At 40.9% G+C, this 20,005-nt stretch overlaps 1 protein-coding gene across 1 annotated transcript; it reads left to right on the top strand.

Moving 5' to 3' along the window:
* The first annotated feature begins 13,228 nt into the window (after positions 1-13,228).
* On the top strand, positions 13,229-18,946 carry prdm12b (PR domain containing 12b). Its single transcript, XM_041242813.1, has 5 exons — positions 13,229-13,736; positions 15,922-16,112; positions 16,583-16,738; positions 16,977-17,094; positions 17,569-18,946. Exons 1-5 carry the CDS (start codon positions 13,517-13,519, stop codon positions 18,012-18,014), a joined length of 1,131 nt encoding a protein of 376 aa, XP_041098747.1. The 5' UTR covers positions 13,229-13,516; the 3' UTR covers positions 18,015-18,946.
* Positions 18,947-20,005: the final 1,059 nt, after the last annotated feature.

Genomic DNA, 20,005 nt, shown 5'->3' on the forward strand with positions numbered 1-20,005 from the left:
TCTAATCCTGTACAGTTTTTTTTTTTTGTTTTGTTTATTTGATAGGGGAGGGGTGGGATAGTGCCCACACAGGCACGGATAGACACAGTGCACCACTAAAACACCCCCTGACCCATAGAAATGCAAGCTGCTGAATAGAGTACTTGTAGGTGTGTTAAGGAAGCACCTTGCATTCATGCCCTAATCTAGGAGCAGTAGCCAAAATGTTTGCCCCCTTGAGTTAGGGATTGACCCTCATCACAGGCAGGCAGCTGGTAAAACCGAAAACAAAATGAGAATGTATGAATCCTACAGAATGTTTCAGCGTACCCAGCATGAAAGGCCTGCCTTGAATGACTTCTGAATGAAAAGCAGGGACCAAAGAGGAAAAGGTTGCCATAGGAACTTTTTTTTTTTTTTTTTGGCGATAGTAACGAAAGGTATCTTGCTTTCCCAGCAGGTCTGCACTTAAAAGATTCACAATGCTGGAAAGAGGCCTAAAAGGATGCTCCTTGAGCGGCCCTTGTGTAGAGAAACTGCAGTGAAATATTAGCATGGTTCTATTCGCTAATGCTGACGCGAAGGCCGCCTTGCTTTTAAATGTGTGGTTTGTGTTGGACGCGTTTACCCCTTGAACTGTGGAGGGGAAATCGCAGAGGATCGTATGGGTTATTCCTCGGAGAGCTGGGAGGAGGAAAAGAAAAAGCTTTTAAAAAGGTTCCGGCAATTAAAGTTCAGTTGACGTTTGTGGAAAATTAATGTTGAAAAATGGGAGTCCTAAATGGCCGCTTTAAAAAGTTAGCGAGTGAGAGGACGGGAAGAGCGCTTCTAATACATCTGCAGAGACCCGTGCCAAAACAACATTTGGCATCAATAGCTCAGGGTAATTATTGCATAATGAACTCAAAGGTGTCCCTTAATTGAATACTGAGTGTAGGCAAACTGTGCCAAAAGTCATAAAAGCCACAATATTAGCAGAGGAAGCATCCTCTTAAGTGGAATTGTAAACACAGATGAGGCAGCTTTTATTTTGTTTTGGCCTTGAAGCGCTTAACCGCAAATAAATGATTTAAAGGGATTGAAGGACTAGGGCTTTCTTTTAATTGTTTTTATATTTTATTTCTGTTCCACTAATTCAAGATCTTTCCTCGTCTAAAAACACTGAAACCAAATTATTTTTATATTTGTTTTTATTATATAAATATATAGTATGTACATCGTGTGTGTGTTTCTATATCTATAGAGAGAGAGAACGAAATGTTCTCTGCATCCCAGCTTTAGTTCCCTTTGTGTTGCAAATATATCCTGGAGCCAGAAGCTGTTCTTTATATCTCTATCTCTGTGCGTGGGATGTATCAATGTTTCATTGAACATGTTTCCTTCTATTGATGTTGCTTCTGCTTCTTTAACTGTAAAGTTCCAGAAGCTGCCAGTAAAACTGTCTTTTATTCTTCTATTACTGAATTAATAAACCATCACTTTCAACTTTTCTAAGTGAGTCTACCTTTCAGGTGGTTATTCTGGGCACTTTATCAGATTCCAGTACAGCAAAGGTTCTAGATTTTACAACTGACCCACAATGGTCTGTGTTCTTTTCCCAGTATGGAATTAGTTTGTGGAAATAGGATTACATATTATAGTTGGTAGAACTGAACCTTGTTTTTTTATCTGATGTTCTGCTCTGTGTTGCAATTCGTTCTTCAACCAAATTTTGAATCCTGCTGAAAATAATGTAATAAATACATAGAGGGAGGTCTGATGTTGGGCGCCTGAGAGCAATGTTAATGAATTGGAAGTAATCCTGCCCTTTTTCCAATTCAATTGTACTGCAGTGTGTGTGTGATTTTAAACTGTCAATTGTAAACTGGCTTTGCTCTGTAAAACGAGTACAAATGTATTTGAGTGTTGGATACACTCTTTTTGGTTTGTCTTTTTGAAATAATAATGAAGGGCTCTGTGTCTCGCATCCTGAGTGGCAGCTTTCTTTGAGCTGATATTTAATGTTTTGCATAGAAGACTCTTCTGATGTAAACAGAATAAACTCAACATCCTCATCTAATGAGGACATCTGTAATTTCAGCTTGCCCCTATGCCCCTCTCTGTCTGTTCAATCTGTGCCATAACCCACTATGTAGCTGTTTGTGCAAATACCACCTCTGATATGAAGCAGATGCAATAGATTAATAAGACAGCAGCTCTGAATGACTTTGATAGAGGGCTGATGGTAGTTGCTCCAGGATTTAGCTCATCCCTCTGGAACATCTTCAGCACCTCACACCCTATTGACACCAGCATGGCAGGGGCTATTCTGTTATTGTATTACGCGAACTCTGCATGCATGAAACAGCACGCTGGTAAGTAACTGCATTGGATTTCACCTACCAGTACTCTAATGTTTTAGGAATACCTGTTCCAGTGTGTGTGTGTGTGCGTGTATTGGCGACTGACTGACCCGGGCGGCAGTTTTCATGTCAGTAGCTGTGATCCCGTGGAGGGTGGTGGACAGCAAGATTATCACTTTGCCCCCTCCTGTCATGGAGGCAATGCAACGTGTTTCTTAAACCCATTTAGAAGCGACAGAGAGAGGGTCTGATCTGGTTTTGATTGTGTCTTGCTCCCAGTCTCTGTATAATCCTGTCCGCGCAGTGGAAGGTGCAGGTGCCACAAGTCCTGGAGAGATTATCAAGACCCATCCTATTATCTTGGCCGTCAGTCGCTTGTCAGAGCTGCCCCCCTCTGAATCGGCTGTGACCGCAGGGAGCCTTGTCTCTTCTATTCACCGAGGGAAATAAATTAAAGTACCTCTCTGCGGGGGTCTTCACAACCTCCGCCTGCTCGGCTCTTGCGCATCATTTGCCCGACCGAAGCTGGGGCTGGGGTTGTTAAAAGTTTGGCTTTTTATCATAAAGTTATGGAGATATAAACCGTTCAATAAAAGGCAGCCGTGTTCAGTAAAATATACGAATTTATTTCAGTTTTATTTGCGTACTTTACATGCAGAGAACGTTTTAATAACACAAGAAAGCCATGTACTCAAATTCCAATTCCATTCGCGCTACAGTAACACTGTACACAAACCCTACACTCTCTCGTGTTTTCGTTTTTTCCCTAAACTGATATTAAGTGGGGTGGAAGTCTGTGGTATGACTTACAACTGGCGGATATTAACCGAAGTGCGTAATCGCCAAAGTGCTATTATCCGGAACGCGTCTCCGCTGACAGGTTATAGAATCGTGGACATTTCAGTGTGCTATTAGTAATAGCTGTCTTTATTCGACTTTTTCACTGCCCTCTGATCACACACTTTTTTTAAAAAATTTTATTTAGTGTTTAGAAATTTTAAAACACTTTATGTGAACGCTAAGGAGTTTAAGAAATCACACTTGTGCTGTACCGGCGGCATTATTTCATTGCTCTCTGACCATTTGCACTTGCTTCACAAAACACTTGAGCGGGTCACTAGATTTACAAACGCGTTAGTTCGATTTCAATAACCTCACGTTCGTTTCTCTAGTGTCGCTTTCTCCCGGGAGACTGCGGGCTATGGTGAGCTTTGTCATTTAAAAATATTTACACAGTCTAAACCTCGACTGCGAGGTGGCAAACACTCAATTGTTTTAGTCTCCAAGGAAGTAGCTTTGCTTCCCACTGACAACTGAGGCAGCTGCTTCCACATTTGTTACGCATTTTTTTTTCTCTCTTTTTGTGATTATGCCTAGCAGGGGAAAAAATGTGTGAGAGATATACTGGCACGCATTTAGACTAATGTAATAAACGCACGCACAGTGTATTGCGACGGAGCGAGTAATCGGGACTACTGACAACGAAATAAGAAATATAATTTAGACGAGACGCGTATTCAATTGAGATTGTCTGCTAGATTTATTTCTCCGAAGTTTTTTTTTTTTTTTCCAGTACTTCTGTAACAAATTGCATTTATATTTTCCAAAGTTTATTCCCAGTGTTGCAAAAGTACAGATCCGCACACAAAACAATACGTTATACGTTGTTCTAGTTTAATTCTGATTTATTAGTTAGAACAAAAATAACAGACATGTTTCGACTCAAGAAAAAGCCATCCTCTGTGTTTCTCCCCCCCCCCCCCCAGTATCTTTTATTTATGTATGTATTTATGTCTTTATTTTTAAACATTTGGGAACGAGAAAAGGCTTTTAACCCATCGCGACTAGCCCCTTGTTCGCACACCATTCTCCCCTGCTGGAGAGATCGCATTTAAAAGCGCAGACTCTAGTCGTTTTTTTTAATGTTCCAGGTGTTTTAGATTCCACCACGTCGCCCGACTTGCTAGTCAATGCATTTCTAACTGTGTAAGAAGATGCTTCCATGTATGCGCTTGTTCTATTAACTGTGTAGTTCCTCCATTTCTGATTGTATAGCCCTCAATGAAGCCTCCTCTTTCCTTGCTGTTTACCTATACAGAAGAGATTATTATTCTTTGAAGTCTTTTAAGGTCTAAGGTTTATCCTGTGTATTTTTTTTACAAAAAAAAAAAAGTATGTTCACTAAACCAAGGAATCATTCATTAATTGTTTTGTTTGTTTGTTTGTTTTTTTCAGTTTAGTGTCTCAAACTCGTGTCCCCTTTTTTTTTTTTTTAAAGCTTGGAAAATTCCTGGCCCTTGACAGTTCAGTTTTTGCCACCGTCTTTATCAACTCATCCCTCCAGTTACTACTCAGCATAATTAAAACGCATCACGAGGGTTTAATGAGGTTTCACTAATTGATACGGTTAGTAAATGGGGTTTTAATTAGGCTCGCGTGTTGAGTGAGTGCTCACTGCGTGTTATTAGCTCTGACACCTACCGTTTAAAGGCATAATTGGGCTCCGGGATCTTTTCCTATCCACGCGGTACAGAAGCTCTACCTGTGCAGGCCAGGGGATTGGATTAAACTAAAAGACACTGAAACACCTGACACAGCTCTGTCAATAAGGGCGGACAGCCAGGACAGCACTGATTCAGCACGGCAAGTCTAAAAAGGGGTTGCATGGCTCTGCCTAGGTGATTAACGCCTCCGATTGTTTCAACCTGATGTTGCAAATCTGCAGCAAAGTCAGAATTACTGGGGCAGAGAAGCACCTTCCATCAGAGAGCTGATAGCTTTCAGCTCGTTATCAAGTTCTGAAGGTTCTGCATTCTGATCCAATATCTTCTAAATGGTTTTGAAACAGAGCTGCGGATTCTCTCTCTCTCTCTCTCTCTCTCTCTCTCTCTCTCTCTCTCTCTCTCTCTCTCTCTCTCTCTCTCTCTCTCTCTCTCTCTCTCTCTATATATATATATATATATATATATATATATATATATATATATATATATATATATATATATATAGTTGTATAACCTGTATGTGTGTCTGTTACTATGTATGTGTGTAAATCAAAATCCACATCCCAGAAACCATTGGTTGGAGAGATAGCTAGTAAGCAGCCTGGCAGCAATAGAGAATCCCACAGAACAAGATATTAAACAGGTGAGCCATTAAATCGGAGAGAAATCCGGAGGACCTGAAGTATCCCTTGAACCCCCCTCCTTTCCTGGTCTCTTACCAGTCTGCTGGCCTGTCATTGCGATTGGGCATCCCTGTAGATTATACAAAGATATGAAGCCAGCAGATTGCCTTGGCTCCCCAGAGTCACCTCTGGGAGGGGGAGCCCTGTTGAGTCCTGGTAAATTAGCTGCACAGTAATCTCTTTTTAATAACTCACAGCGCACTTCAGAGGGTCACCCCCAAAGGTCAGGATCAAACAGCACCGGTGTGCTTCTGTAGATTGGACCTGGGATCTCCTGGCTTAGTCCCGCGCGCTGAGCGCCGCCTCTTTTTGACTTTATCCAGCAGGTAAGACTGTGTTCGTGGGGTGAGGGTTTATTTAAGGTTGGCAGGAAAATGAAGTGTGGGGTTTTTTTGTGGCTTTTCCTTTTGGAAACTCGCTACCAGATGGCTCCTTCTGGCTTAATGAACTGAGACTCCCCAATGAAAGACCTGAGCCCCCCCCCCCCCCCCCCCCCCCCCCCCTCGGCGTAATTCCTTAATACCTCCTGTGGTCATTCATAAATACTGTGTTTAGTGTAATAACGGGGCTTTAAAAGTGTTCTTGTACATGTAACTGATATTGCTGGTACTGTGCTGGTACAGATGATTCCATCTCTTATTGTGAATATTTAAAGTGTAGCACTTCTAATGCCTTTAACAAAAACACACACTAGTATATATTGTGACATGGACACAGAATCCTTCTTAGGAAGTGTTAGTGACACTTATATATATATATATATATATATATATATATATATATATATATATATATATAATATATATTACACACACACACACACATACACACACTTTGGTGGTGATCTTAACAAAAAAAAAATTTTTTTAATAAAAATTATTATTAATTATGTATAATAATATAATCCTAAAATAATAATAATAATCATTTTTGTTACACTGCTCCTTCTCCAAAATCCAAAGTTATGGGAAGCCTAAATCAATGATCGTTGATAATTTTTGTCAATGATTATTCATTTGAATTTGAAAAAAGCTTCTCCCAGTAGCCGCTTGTGTAAGCCTGTTTTATACAACATGTGGATCACTGTGCTGCTCTCTGCTGTTGTGTGAATAGGCTTTCAATGATCTGCACTCCTGCACTGAAGCAAACCTCTGCAGAAAACCCATCTGCGGGCTGCATTGTGCAGCCGTCTGATGTGCTAATTGCAGTTTGATTTGTACGCTGAAAGATAAAAAGCCTTCACTGTGCAGTGATGTTGTGAGACCTACCATACCACAAATTAACTAGCCTTCACTTCAAAGACTTGCCGTCAATCCTTCCAGGAGGTGAAAAATAATGCAATCCCTTTCGACCTGTCTGTGCCAGCCTCAAAATGCAGGGCAGCAGTGCCCCAATCCAGACTGTCCTAATGCTATTGTCTAAAAAGTAACTGTCGATTACCAAGCACCCCAAGTGATGTTACCCTACCCCACTGGACCGGGTCGAGCACTGATCAGAGCCCTGTGGAAGGGGTTCAATTAGTCGAGGTCAGTCCACAACACAGGAAGGACACCACATCACTACCAAGACTGGAATAAAGATGAAAGATGGATCTGTTTAAAGCAGGGTGTCCCAAGCTGGCCCTTCTGGTCTTCGTTCCAAACCTTAACTGAACCAATGAAACCTCCAGCCTGTTCCTGAAGTAGTAAATGATCCCGCTTAACCTGATAAACCTGGAGTGAAATGGTCCTCCGCCACCGTGATTGGACAGCCCTGCTCGAATCTGCACATGCAATGTGTTTCTGAAGAGAATTCATGCATGGCTCCATTTACATCATTGCAACCCCCCAACATGTCCTTCCAGCTGAAACAGCTGATTGAAAACCAGGTGTGATTGTGTATGTTTGAGAAATTCTCTGTCCCGCCTTACCCTGCCATCTATCGGCCAGGAGAAGAACTACGCCTTATTTTTCTTCTGCAAGGTTCACTCACTAACAGGTTCTTTCAAGTGACCAACCTGTCAACACGATGCCATTGCAGAACAGCCTGCTCTGCAGTGCTCTGAAACCCCGTGTGCATGTGAATACCTTGAGTGGATAGATCACTACAACTGATTTCATTAAATTTCATTTATTGCATTTGACTATTGAGTCCAAATCTGTCTCCGGCTACCTATGAGTTTGAATGTCGTAATGTCGATTGAGTCTCTGCATCACAGGTTGACTACAGGAGGAGTAGCGCATTAAATAGATCGCAGGTGAACTTCATTTTTAGCCGTAGCCCTTAGGGTGAGACGTGAACCCACTTACAGCTTAACCCAGTCGGGGCTAAATGTGTGCTCGAACGTTTAAGTCATTTAACGCATTTCTTTCTGCAACAATTTACAGCAGTATGGAGAAGAAGAAAAAAAAACAGTTTCTCTTGTTGAGTTGCAGAACGAATGAGATGTGGTTTCTAACAGCATTCGATCAGTTTATCTGTCTACCTCGGAACCAAGCAGTGAGCCTGTCGCAGTCCATCGTTCAATTTGAAGCTACAGCTGGTTAAAACAGTGGCGGTGTTAAATTATCCCAAAGCCGAATGTCTGCTTACGTGGCAGGGTAGAGTTTTCCTAAAGTTTCAGTTGCACTGTCTTGAACCCATACAATACACGTCACTGCGTATGCGTTTCAAACAAACAATCTCACAACAGAAAGACCATATGAAGGTTGTTTATTTGTATTAGACAGCAGATGTACATTTTGTTCAAATGTATTTTGGACACAAAAAAAAAAAATAACACAGAGGGCAGGGGTTGCGAGATCTACAAGATTAACAAAGACTGACGAACATATTACAATGTTTGCCAATTAGCATTATTTGTGTTAAATTTTGCATGCCGTGCGTTACTTTTCCGTCCAACGATATATGCAATTTCATTAGCCCTGTAAATCCGGGTTATATTCTATAGGCCTATACATGCATGCATACACGAAAGAAAGGAGCGGAGGCTATTCTTCCTCTCTTGCTAGCACAACATTTGGGTAGATTCCCATAACCAATTCCTCTCGGTCCTGCTTCCTTCCCAAAGCGCTTTTTAATAGCCTCTGTTTGCTTTAGAACACTCTTCTGGTCCTTTCAACCCTTTCACGCAGTCTTCTTCAGCTGGTCTAAGTGGGTAAAACCTGGAGAAATCTCTGTTTTGTCTCTTTTTCTCCTTTTTGAAATAAACAGCGTTGTGCCAAAAGTGTCCCCCTTGTTTTTACGCGTGCCAGTCACCTGTCGCCTCCCCCGCATTCATTCATTCGCTCGCTCTTTATTTTAAAAAGCTTGCCTTTCTCTCTGTTTCTTTTGACTTTCAGTGGTCTGTTTCCCCAAATGAGCCTCAGATGGGATACATATTGAGTGTCTTTTGTCTCTCAAGGGCTGTACTAAGCTAATTAAAATTTATCCCACACCAAATCATTTTTTTCTTAAAAAGCCTATCTCTTTCCAGCCATTAAATTCAGCCGCAGCTTTGCAGGCAAACACTTCTGTTTTCTTGCCCTGAAAAATCTACTGTTCATTGAGTTAAATCTATTGAAAAACATTAGCAGATCTCTATTGTTCGAGGGGTCTTGTAGTCTCCTTTCTCCCGTTAGAAAAGCCCCCGAAACGGCAGCTTGGCTTATTGTGCAACTGAACCAAATTGCAAAGAAAGGAGCTATCAATGTTTAATAAATAGCGCGTTGCAGGCTAACTTTTTCTTTCTTTTCTTTACATTTTACAAGTTCCACTTCAGTTTCAGTTTTGTCCAGTCCTCTGTCGCTAATTGAAATGGATACTTACATAAGGCGCAAAGCTGTTATTTCTTTTTTTAGGATTCACGCAGCTAGAGTTTGTCTCTCAAATGCAATGTAGAGAACCATACATAGGGGCACAAAGACATACGGCTTTTTAATTGATTTTTTTTTTTATCACCGTTTTACCCAGATGAACAAATTATGTACAAATATGCAGTTTTATAGCTTGTACTTAAAATGCCCCCCCCCCCCCCCTAAAAAAAAATCAAACAAAATAAAAAAATATAGATTTTTTTTTTTTCAAAACTGGACATTAGTTATTATATATAAACACCTTCTTTATGCTTAAATGATGAAAAACGTGGCATTTTCTGATAAAACGTTGTGTTTTTTTTTTTGTCCCCATCACTTACGCTTTCACGTGTGTTCTTTTTCTTGTTACTATTTTTCTCTCTTATAAATGTAATCACTGCACACTTTTCAACTGGCTAATCTCTCCTATCACGGGTTTGAAATCCTTACCTGAGCGAGACAGACTCCCGTGTTTCAGCTAATATCATTTTAATGAGCTGAGAGTTTAAAGACTCTCCTATCTGCCCTGGAGCCCAGCGATTTTACCCCAGCAGATGTTTTAAAGGGGGGAAATCTTAGCTTCCATGGAGTGGGTGAAGCGCACTTTCTTCTTCTAACTTCAAAAGAAGCAGAAGGTTTTTAAAAACTCCCATAAATATGTATCTCCCGGTCTCCCCCGTTAAACAATAGCTCCCATTCTTTCCAGAAGGGAAAAGATTAAACTATAAATATTGATTGTCAGATTAGAAGGGTGGTGGTCTACTTTTTATGGTTCTTCGTGTGTGTTTCAGAATAGATTAGACTTTGTGCTTTCAGTTCCACACACACACATATATATACATATAGATAGATATAGATAGATAGATAGATAGATAGATAGATAGATAGATAGATAGATAGATAGATAGATAGATAGAGATCCAATTATTTAAGTAACTACTGTATATCGGGACAAGAAAGAAAGAAAGAAAGAAAATCCATGTTAATTTCAATCATGGACCCTAAATCTAGTAGGACAGCTATATCACAAGCAGTCACTTTGTTCACGTCGAGAAAAGAAAAGTGTATTTTTTATTCTAAAGAACCGCGGTTTCACAAGAGGTTAATTGGGGGGAAAAGCAAATCAAATTCAGCTTGGTCACTGAATATTATCTCCGTGGGCTTCATTTAATTCCTCTTTAATAAAGAAAGAATCCATTCTTTCCCCTTTCTAGCCTCTCACTCGGGTTTTTTTTTTTTTTTTCCCCAAAGTTGAAACGTCTTTGAGAGCAATAAATGTTTTACTACAATAAATATAAATCAATCTCAATGTGTGCAAATCCTATTCATGGTGGGCAGAGAAAAAAAAAAACCCTGAATAAAAAAGAAGTGAAGGAGGGGGGGGGTTACAAAGAGACCCCGAAAGCAGCTGTTGAGCACTAATCTCCTTTCTTGCCCTGCCATTCACCTTCATTTTCTCTCCGTCACCCCATTCCAGGCAACCCTATTCCACTCCGCTCGTCTTTCTTCAGCTTCCATTTGATTTCTTGTCTCCACTCGTCACACCGCAACCCTGTTCAGATTCCCTGGCCATCCCCTTGTAGCCCGCTCAAAGAAAGAAGGAGTGCACGGGTGTCAAATTGTCCTCAAAAACACCGTGAAAGATTGATTTGCAGCACTTTTCTCTCGGTTGACATTATTTCTGTGTCCCTTGAATGGGAAACCAGAAAGTCTGGGTTTGGAATAAAGATGTTCTCTCGGCTGGAATAGCGAGAGAGAGAGAGAAAAGAGAGAGAGATCCATTTATTCCCAGTCCATCAAGTTAGAAAAATGCAGATGAAGAAATAGCAAGAGCTGTAGCTATTGAAAGACGAAGCTTATATATACATCTCCTAACAATAGCTCTATATACTGAGAGCTTTTTATTAACAGCCATGAATATTAAACTGGTTTCTAACAGAACACGGGGAAAGAAAATGAATACAAACAGATAGCCATTGTCTGGGGTCTTATGGGTTTTTTTTTTCTTGGAAAATACATTAAAATACATTAAAAACACGTTAAAATCGTAACCATGTCATTGTATTCAGCCTGCGTAGCTTTACCAATCAATAAAACATATTATAAAAAAAAGAAACACACAAGCGACTCGCTTTATAATCACGCTGTACTATTTGAAGAAGGGCGCAACTTTTTTTAGTCAGTATATAGCGAATTCTCTCTGTATGTGAATATACCCAAAGCTGCAATTTGTTTTAATTTGTCGGTCACAGATCTTAACACACGTTGGGTTTTGCATACCGGCTATAGAACGCATGGCTTTTAATGCAAATGCTGTTAAATGTTACAGGATATAAAAAAAGGCATGGATTTTAAAACATAGTTGGACAAAAATGTGTTACAAGAAATAGTTCGTGTCGGTCAGAAAAAAAGCAAAAGCGTTAAGATCTGTAGAGATACACAATTTCCTGTCAGTGCGTTTTTGGGTAACTCCCTCGCAGAAATCTTTAAAACGCGTAAAATAATCTCTGTGTTTTCTTTTACCATCTCCTATCATCCTGAAAGAAAACTCTTGCAAAGATTTAGTCGCAACCAAAACAGTGGGATTCACAGGAATTAAACACACGATCAATAGAGGCTGCCGTTCCTTAATTTGATCAAACCTTGACTGCACCAAACTATTTTGGCTTCTTGTAAAATCAGGTTCTGTATAAAACTGGATGTTTCGCGGCTTTATTCTGCTGTGTATTTATTGCGTTATCGAAACCGTTCTGTATTCGAAGAGCATTGAGCAGAGTTGAGCAGAGTTGAAATGTAAAGTATTCTTAGATGTTGAGGCGGGTGGTTCATGGTTGGTGTCTGTTAATCGATTTCGTTTGTTCTCTTACCCTGGTAATTTTTTTTCGATGCGAGCAAATTACACTTTACAATGTGACTTCAGCATTTAATTTCAAAAGGTATACGTGTGTAGCCTATATAATTGGTATTATTAAAAAAAATGTGCGTGTATATATATATATATATATATATATATATATATATATATATATATATATATATATATATATATATATATATATGAGAGAGAGAATACTAGGCTGTTCGATTGCCACCTGCGAGCTGTAATTTTGACTACACGGAAATAAATGATTGCGCTTTCCATTGTATTCAATGCTTGCATAACTGGTGTATTGCTTTCTGAATATATAAAAGCTAGACAATCGCAGACCTGCTTCATGATGTTTAACCTCAGACATTATATTCCTTTGCAAGACAGCTGCAGAACGAAATTGCTGTATATAACAAGAAATGCATACAACCCACGCGTCATTTTCTCAGATCATTATTTTTTTAAGCGAGAGTTTTAGAATGACCAAATAGGACCCTTGACCTGTTTTGTGACAGTCATAACATATACAGTGCACGCATTACAGATCACCGTGAAGCCTTTTAAAATGCAAAAAGTGCATCGTATTTGCATGACTATAACACTGTTCTCTAACCGGTACAGTAGTTTGGATATATTGTGCATGCAATATTTTTTTATAAAGGGTTTCAGTACCTGGTCTGTATTCAGTTGTTTCGTGTTGTGTTTGAGTGAGGGATTTGATTTATCATTATTATTATTATTATTATTATTAGTAGTAGTAGTAGTAGCAGCATTGGTAGCATTATATTTCTAAAGATATGTCGTGCATGGTCCTTAGCCCAAGAAGCAGCAGGTGCACGTTCTCTATTGGTGGGCTCTAATGACGGATGCGTCGTCTTTCATGTTGTGCTGAGGTGCTTGTTGTGTCTATCTCGCTCTCGCTCTCTCTGTTTCTCCCCCTCTCCTCTATCCTCGGGGGGACGGACGGATTGGGGGGGGGGGCACTCACTAAAGGGTTGGCTATTTTTTTCTGGTAGAACAAGTCTATAGAACATAAGGGGAGGGTCATTAATAACTAATTAGAAAGGGGGTCAGGCCAGTCACGTATAAAGGCAGCCGAGACTTTGACAAGAAGGAACATTTTCTATCCCACTGTCTCTCAAGGAGGAACACGGTTTTTGGCAAGAGATCCGCTTCGTTTATTTGTTTTTTTAACCTCACTGGAACCTCGCAGATTATTATTATTTTTTTATAAGATATAACTTTCTAAAAAAAACTAAAATAAAGGTGCAATATATCTAGCTATCTATATCTCTAGATATCATTTGATTATAAGATTACCGGCGTGATGGGTTCCGTGCTGCCCGCCGAAGCAATGGTACTCAAATCTGGACTCAAACAGCAGGGCTTGTCCCTGTCTGATATTATTACCTCAGATATACTGCACAGTTTTCTCTACGGCAGGTGGAGAAACGTGCTAGGGGAGCACCTCTTTGAGGAAAAGAACACCAACGCCAACCCCAAAACCGCGTTCACCGCCGAGGTCCTGGCACAGTCCTTCTCCGGAGGTAAGTGGATGGGTGGCGCTGCTGGGATGTGTAGGCTATACCTGTTTCGCTTTGTCATACAGAGTTTATACATAGATCCGAATACACAAACAAAAACGGGCAAACAGGTAACCAACACTCACCTGGGCGCGCGCGAGCTTATGTGATTGAAAACAATACCTGCGTGTGAAAAATAAATAACTGCCCGTTATAAATAATGCGCACTTTTAGAAGAAACAGGCCTCAAAAATGTTGAGCCAATTGTTTGTTTGTTTTTTCTGTTTGTTTTTAGATGCAGTATTTTTTTCTGTATAGTGTCATACCCATATATCTAAAACGACAAACCTTCCCACGCTTTAAAAAACGAACGAAAAGTGGTCAGCAATTGGCAATTTATATTCAAGTGTTTCGCGTTAATATTCGTTCGTCTGGGTAGGATAAACCGCACTCTCTTCGTTTCTTGTGTACTTCCGTGTGGTCTGACCGTCAGCGCTCGCTGTCAGGCGCGGAGGGAACTAAAAAAAAAAGTGATAGGAAAAAAGAAAACCCACACTCTGTGTTCGAGTTTTCTTCCCAAGGTCTCCTTGTCTTTCCCATTCCTGTCTTCCCCTATTTTCCCACTTTCCTTCTTTTATTCTCTCCCCTTCAGCGTGGTTAATGCGTTTAACCCATTCAGCGCGCCGAGACCCCCGCATTTAGAAAGTTATTAGGCGTGTAACTGGTGTCGACTTTAACAAGAATGGTATTAAATTCATTTGGTTAACTTTGTCCTTGACCTGAGAAAAAATTTCCACTTAAACCAAGGGCTATAGAAAGAGAGAGGGGAGGGGAAAAAAGACTCTTCTTTAAGAAATCCCTTTTTTTATCCTTCATTCATCAATCTCTCGACAGTCTCCGTCTTGGCTTGTAAGGAGACTTACTGTCCTCTCTTCCCAGTCTATAGATCTGTGTTCCTCCGTTAATTCGCCATGAAGTCTAATTCTCTTGCCTCTCACACTATGTCACCCAGCTAATCTCCTTTCCTTTTTTTTTTGTCACAGAAATTCCTGGCCCTCTTAAAGTTCTCGTTTCATTCAACCCAAATTTATTGCTACAAAGTTCTTAAATGGATAATGAATTTGGAATTAGCCATTTCTTTCTAGTTGAGTTTAATGAATGTATATCAGGTTAGCTTGACGAATTGCTGCAAGTTTAACCCTATGTGGGCAGCCCTCGCTTCTTCTTCGTCTTTTTTTATCAGACAAAATTCCTTTGATTTTTAAACATTAAAGACACTTCATTTTAATTTATTTATTTGTTTACATTTTTTTTATTCTTATTTAGAACGAAAATAAATGTTACCGGTCGTTATGGATATTGCGTGCTATCCTTAATCGGATAGTCTAAATAAATACATTAATTATAATAATTTATCTTAAGATCGATCTTTACGTATCCGTTTTACACATCTATATCAAATAATTAAAAAAAAAAAATTAAGTTTCAAAAAAGGCTGTATGAAAGAAATCCGTTTCAAAACGTGGATATCCCGATTTCCGCAGCTCTAATCCTGCTAAATCTACTGCTAATTTTAATAAACCCTATAAAATTGTTACACGACTTCTAAAGCATTCTAACAAACATAATCGCTTTTAATATATATATATATATATATATATATATATATATATATATATATATATATATATATATATATATATATTGCAGTATATTATTATCTAGTAGATGTCATAAGGATTTTACATTATTAAATGTAATAATGCAATTATTGCGGAAAAAAGGTCGTTGCTATGTTATTTGACAAAAAACAAACAATTTTTAATATATATATATATATATATATATATATATATATATATATATATATATATATATATATATATATATATATATATATATATATATATATATATATATAACCCTATATCACTGTATTTGTTCTGTGCTCTACGGTATTTTGAAACACAAATGCAGCAAAGATCACATACAACGTGCCAGCATGCGCTTCTCTTGAATTTAAGCAGTATGATTCACAAACACGCTTTGGTTTTTTTTAGTAGTAGTCTATGCGCAAACCCTTTCCACTAGCCATTCATCCACACGGGAAGGGTACACGGGAAACGGTGCCAACGCGCGTGCAGCGATTAGTAATTAATTCATTAACTCGCTTTTTTTTTGTTTCCCTGCTCTCTCTATTTATTTACAGAAGTCCAAAAGCTGTCGAGTTTGGTGTTACCCAGTGAAGTCATCATCGCCCAGAGCTCCATCCCGGGAGAGGGACTCGGTATCTTCTCCAAAACCTGGATCAAAGCCGGGACCGAGATGGGTCCCTTTACCGGGAGGGTCATGTCCCCCGAACACGTGGATCTCTTCAAAAACAACAATCTGATGTGGGAGGTAAGAGGTCCAAATGAAACGCCGTCGCTGCGTCGGTATAGCGCACGGTGTAGCGCTAGGGTGCTATTCATTCAGCTTGTTTACCTGCATCGCATCAACCACAACAGCAGCGGTGCCTCTCAAACGAATCCCCCGTCGAAATGGTCACAATAATTCAGTGAATATTTAGTAATCACAGGTCTATGCAAAATAAACTGACCATAGTTCCCTTTGTTATAATGACCACACAGGTGCGACCCCAAAACCCGTTACGAATAAAAACTATTATTATTATTATTATTATTCAGTTTTGATAATTGCTGATGGCAGGTGCGACTGCAGATTGACATTACGCAGAGTCACGCTGCACGCCGTGTTTGATAGTCACGGTTTCGCGTTTCATCCCCGCTCGCAGGTGTTTATCATTACGCAGAGTCACGCTGCACGCCGTGTTTGATAGTCACGGTTTCGCGTTTCATCCCCGCTCGCAGGTGTTTAATGAAGACGGCACCGTGCGCTACTTTATCGATGCCAGCCAGGAGGACCACCGCAGCTGGATGACGTACATCAAGTGTGCGCGGAACGAGCAGGAGCAGAACCTGGAGGTGGTGCAGATTGGCAACAGCATCTTCTACAAAACCTGCGAGGTGAGCGGCTTTCCCCTGCCGGGGCTCAAAGGGGGATAGCGCCGCCTAGAGGACAGTCCGCGTAGTGTCGCCTGCTACCTGACTTGAGTGCCACAACTACAGCGACAGCTTATGTAGAAAGCCCTATGCAATCACACGGCTGTGTCTATGGCAGCGCAATAGTTTGGGATAGTTTGGGATTTGACCCCGTGTTCAATGTGTACTATGTGTATAATCGACGCCTCTCTGTTTTTCGTAGGTCATCCCGCCCGATCAGGAGCTCTTGGTTTGGTACGGAAACTCCCACAACACTTTCCTGGGAATCCCTGGCGTTCCGGGAATGGAGGAAGATCATCAAAAAATCAAACAGAAGAGTGGTAGGTACTGTCCTGTGTGCAGGGAGGTGAGGCGAGGACAGGGAACACTGAGCACTGCCAGGGAGTGAGCCAAGAGGTAGAGGGTTCATTAGCACTGGAAACCATTTCACCTGAAACTCCTTGTGGAAGCCTCGCTGGTTTTCAGTGACTTTGTCCCACGCTCCTGTTGAAATGATCTCACCGACAGCTCCTGCGCGCTGCGATCGGACTCCCTCAGTGTAATGCAGGAGCACGCTAAGAGAGTTAAGAACGCCTGGAGAAGCTGCTCTTGGAAAAGGAGCGTTCAGCGTTAGTCATGATAACAAGAAAGACCTCCTCCCTCGTACAGATCAATACAGTGGTCGACAGGGAGTGCAGCTTATGAAGCAGCCCTGTGTGCAGCAGGTCTAATAGTTTGGGAAGAAGCAACTCGGCATTAGACAGCATTGTGCACAGTACACTAACAGAGTTTCTCCCCCCCTTCTCTCCCTCTAGACGACTTCCACATGTGCGACGGCTCCACCCCCCCTTCTTCCTCCTCCTCCTCCTCCTCCTCTTCCTCCTCCACTTCCTCGGGCTGCCGCATGCGATGCGTCATCTGCCACCGCGGCTTCAACTCCCGCAGTAACCTGCGCTCCCACATGCGCATCCACACGCTGGACAAGCCCTTCGTGTGCCGCTTCTGCAACCGTCGCTTCAGCCAGTCCTCCACGCTGCGCAACCACGTGCGCCTGCACACGGGCGAGCGCCCCTACAAGTGCCTGGTGTGCCAGAGCGCCTACTCCCAGCTGGCCGGGCTGCGGGCTCACCAGAAGAGCGCCCGGCACCGGCCCTCCGGCTCCGGGGCCGTCGGCTCCCTGCAGGGCCTCTCCCCCCCCTCGCAGATGCCAGTCCCGCACCCGGTCGCCCTGGCGCACCACATACCCACCATGGTGCTGTGAGGACCCGAGGCAAAACACAAACACGTAGCACTCCTGCCAGGTCTCTGTGTGTGCCATTGCTCGCCCACCTGCCCGCCCGCCTCCCTTATTGAAGGTGCTGTTTTGCTAAGGGATCGGATAGCAGTAAAGCGTCAATGCACAGCACTGGTATGCGTTATGGCTTTAGCAGGAGAAACAGCAGTGGGCAGTATTCCAAAAAGGAACACCTCCATATTCCGAAACAGCAGAACTTTCCACAGATCTGTCAGGCGTGCTACCAAGCTCAATTACAGGCACTGCAGATGGCAGCTCTGAGGCTGTCATTTCTAATAGACTTTGGAGAATGGGTTCCCTTGACATGGGCTCACTGGAAACAAGGAGGCAGCAACAAAAAAAAAATAAGAGTTGGACTAGAAAACTGATTGTTCTTTAGGGTATGGGTATGCTGCAGCCACACTCTTTAAAAGTAGATCAGGAATTCTGTCCCTTCAACAGTATTCCCTTAGTATAACTGGTCACTCGATTCCTCAGGAAAATGTAGAAATTCGAAGTTAGTTACAGAATGCTGAAGTACTGAAGTAACGCCCCTTGTGCATTATTCAGCAAGCAATGTACTGTTCCTTTACTGTATTCAGAAATTCTAGTGCATCGTTTTTCTGTTTTGAGACTGCGCATATTTTTTTGTTTTGTTTACAGGCCATAATGGTTAAATTTGTGAAGAAAAAAAAATCTGCAGTTTATAGAAATCGAGTATGTTGTACACAGCGACCTCTGGAGGCTGTTGGGAAGTATGTCCCGCTGCTTATTTTATGGATTAGTGCGCCCCTAGTGTTCTTAAACGTGCGTTACAATCCTTCGTGTATGGAGGAAGACAATATTTGTATGAAAAAAAATGTATATAAATATATATATACAAAATGTAATTTTAAAACTGTGCTCTACTTCCACAAATACTGAACTGTCACTTTATCTTTGTACATATTTATGTAAAATATTATTGACAAGACTTGGGTAAAATATATTATGAATAGTATTTGTATGCATATGTAAATAACTTTGTCCTGATCATCATCTTGTATTCCAAATAAACTGTTACGTATATATATATAAAATAAATCATGTTTTGATTCTTTACATGTTGTGTTTAAGCCATTGTTTTAACTGAACTTAGACTCTGCTTTTTTCAAATCTGAGAATTGAATTTCGGCAGCTGAAATGTTTTTCGAGGTTTTAAAACGAGAAGCAATGACCTAGTTTGAGGCCTTTCAGTTAAATACAGCACAATACTGACTTAGCCGTAGATACGATATCCCTTATGAAGAATGTCACTAGTTTTGAATCGTTCCCGTAAGACAAAGGGACCCCATTGTGTCACTTTATGAATAATTTTACAAGATTTCGTTATTTGTTCGCTGATATGCCTGACACTGAGCATAATGAGAGCATTAACAAACAGCAGCGTGTGGTTCTTAAACAGACCAGACGAGAAAAACGTCCCTTTGTCTGATAGAATTTAGACCAGATCATATTTGGGGTACGACACGGCACTTGTCGGAGAAACTTCACTGAAATCGTTTGTAGATTTCTTTTTTTTTTTTAAAGAGGAGACGATTTTCTATTCAGGGATACTATAAGTATTCTGAGTGAAGTTATCCGGCAACAAACTCCCCATCCCAGCTCTCCTGCTTTCCAGAATAAGGAGAATATTTTGGGGTGCCGTTCTACTCGTGAGATGTCTCGCTCATTCAAATATTTCGCATATTTTTAATTAGGCAATTAGGTATTCAGTGATACCATAATGAAATCTGGATCGACTCAAATTAAATGATTGACTAACTGTCAATATAATCAATCTGGATTTTGGAATCTGATACAATTTCCTTCCACGTCCACAGGTACGCTCCCTCGCGTTAACAAGTCACTGTGCCCATCACGATATTCCAGTGACACCTGTCTAGGCTACATGTAAACCCCCTTTTTAAGTGAAAGATAACCTGATTGAAGACGAGCGA

Source organism: Polyodon spathula, unplaced genomic scaffold, assembly GCF_017654505.1.
Source record: "Polyodon spathula isolate WHYD16114869_AA unplaced genomic scaffold, ASM1765450v1 scaffolds_1422, whole genome shotgun sequence".
Taxonomy (NCBI): domain Eukaryota; kingdom Metazoa; phylum Chordata; class Actinopteri; order Acipenseriformes; family Polyodontidae; genus Polyodon; species Polyodon spathula.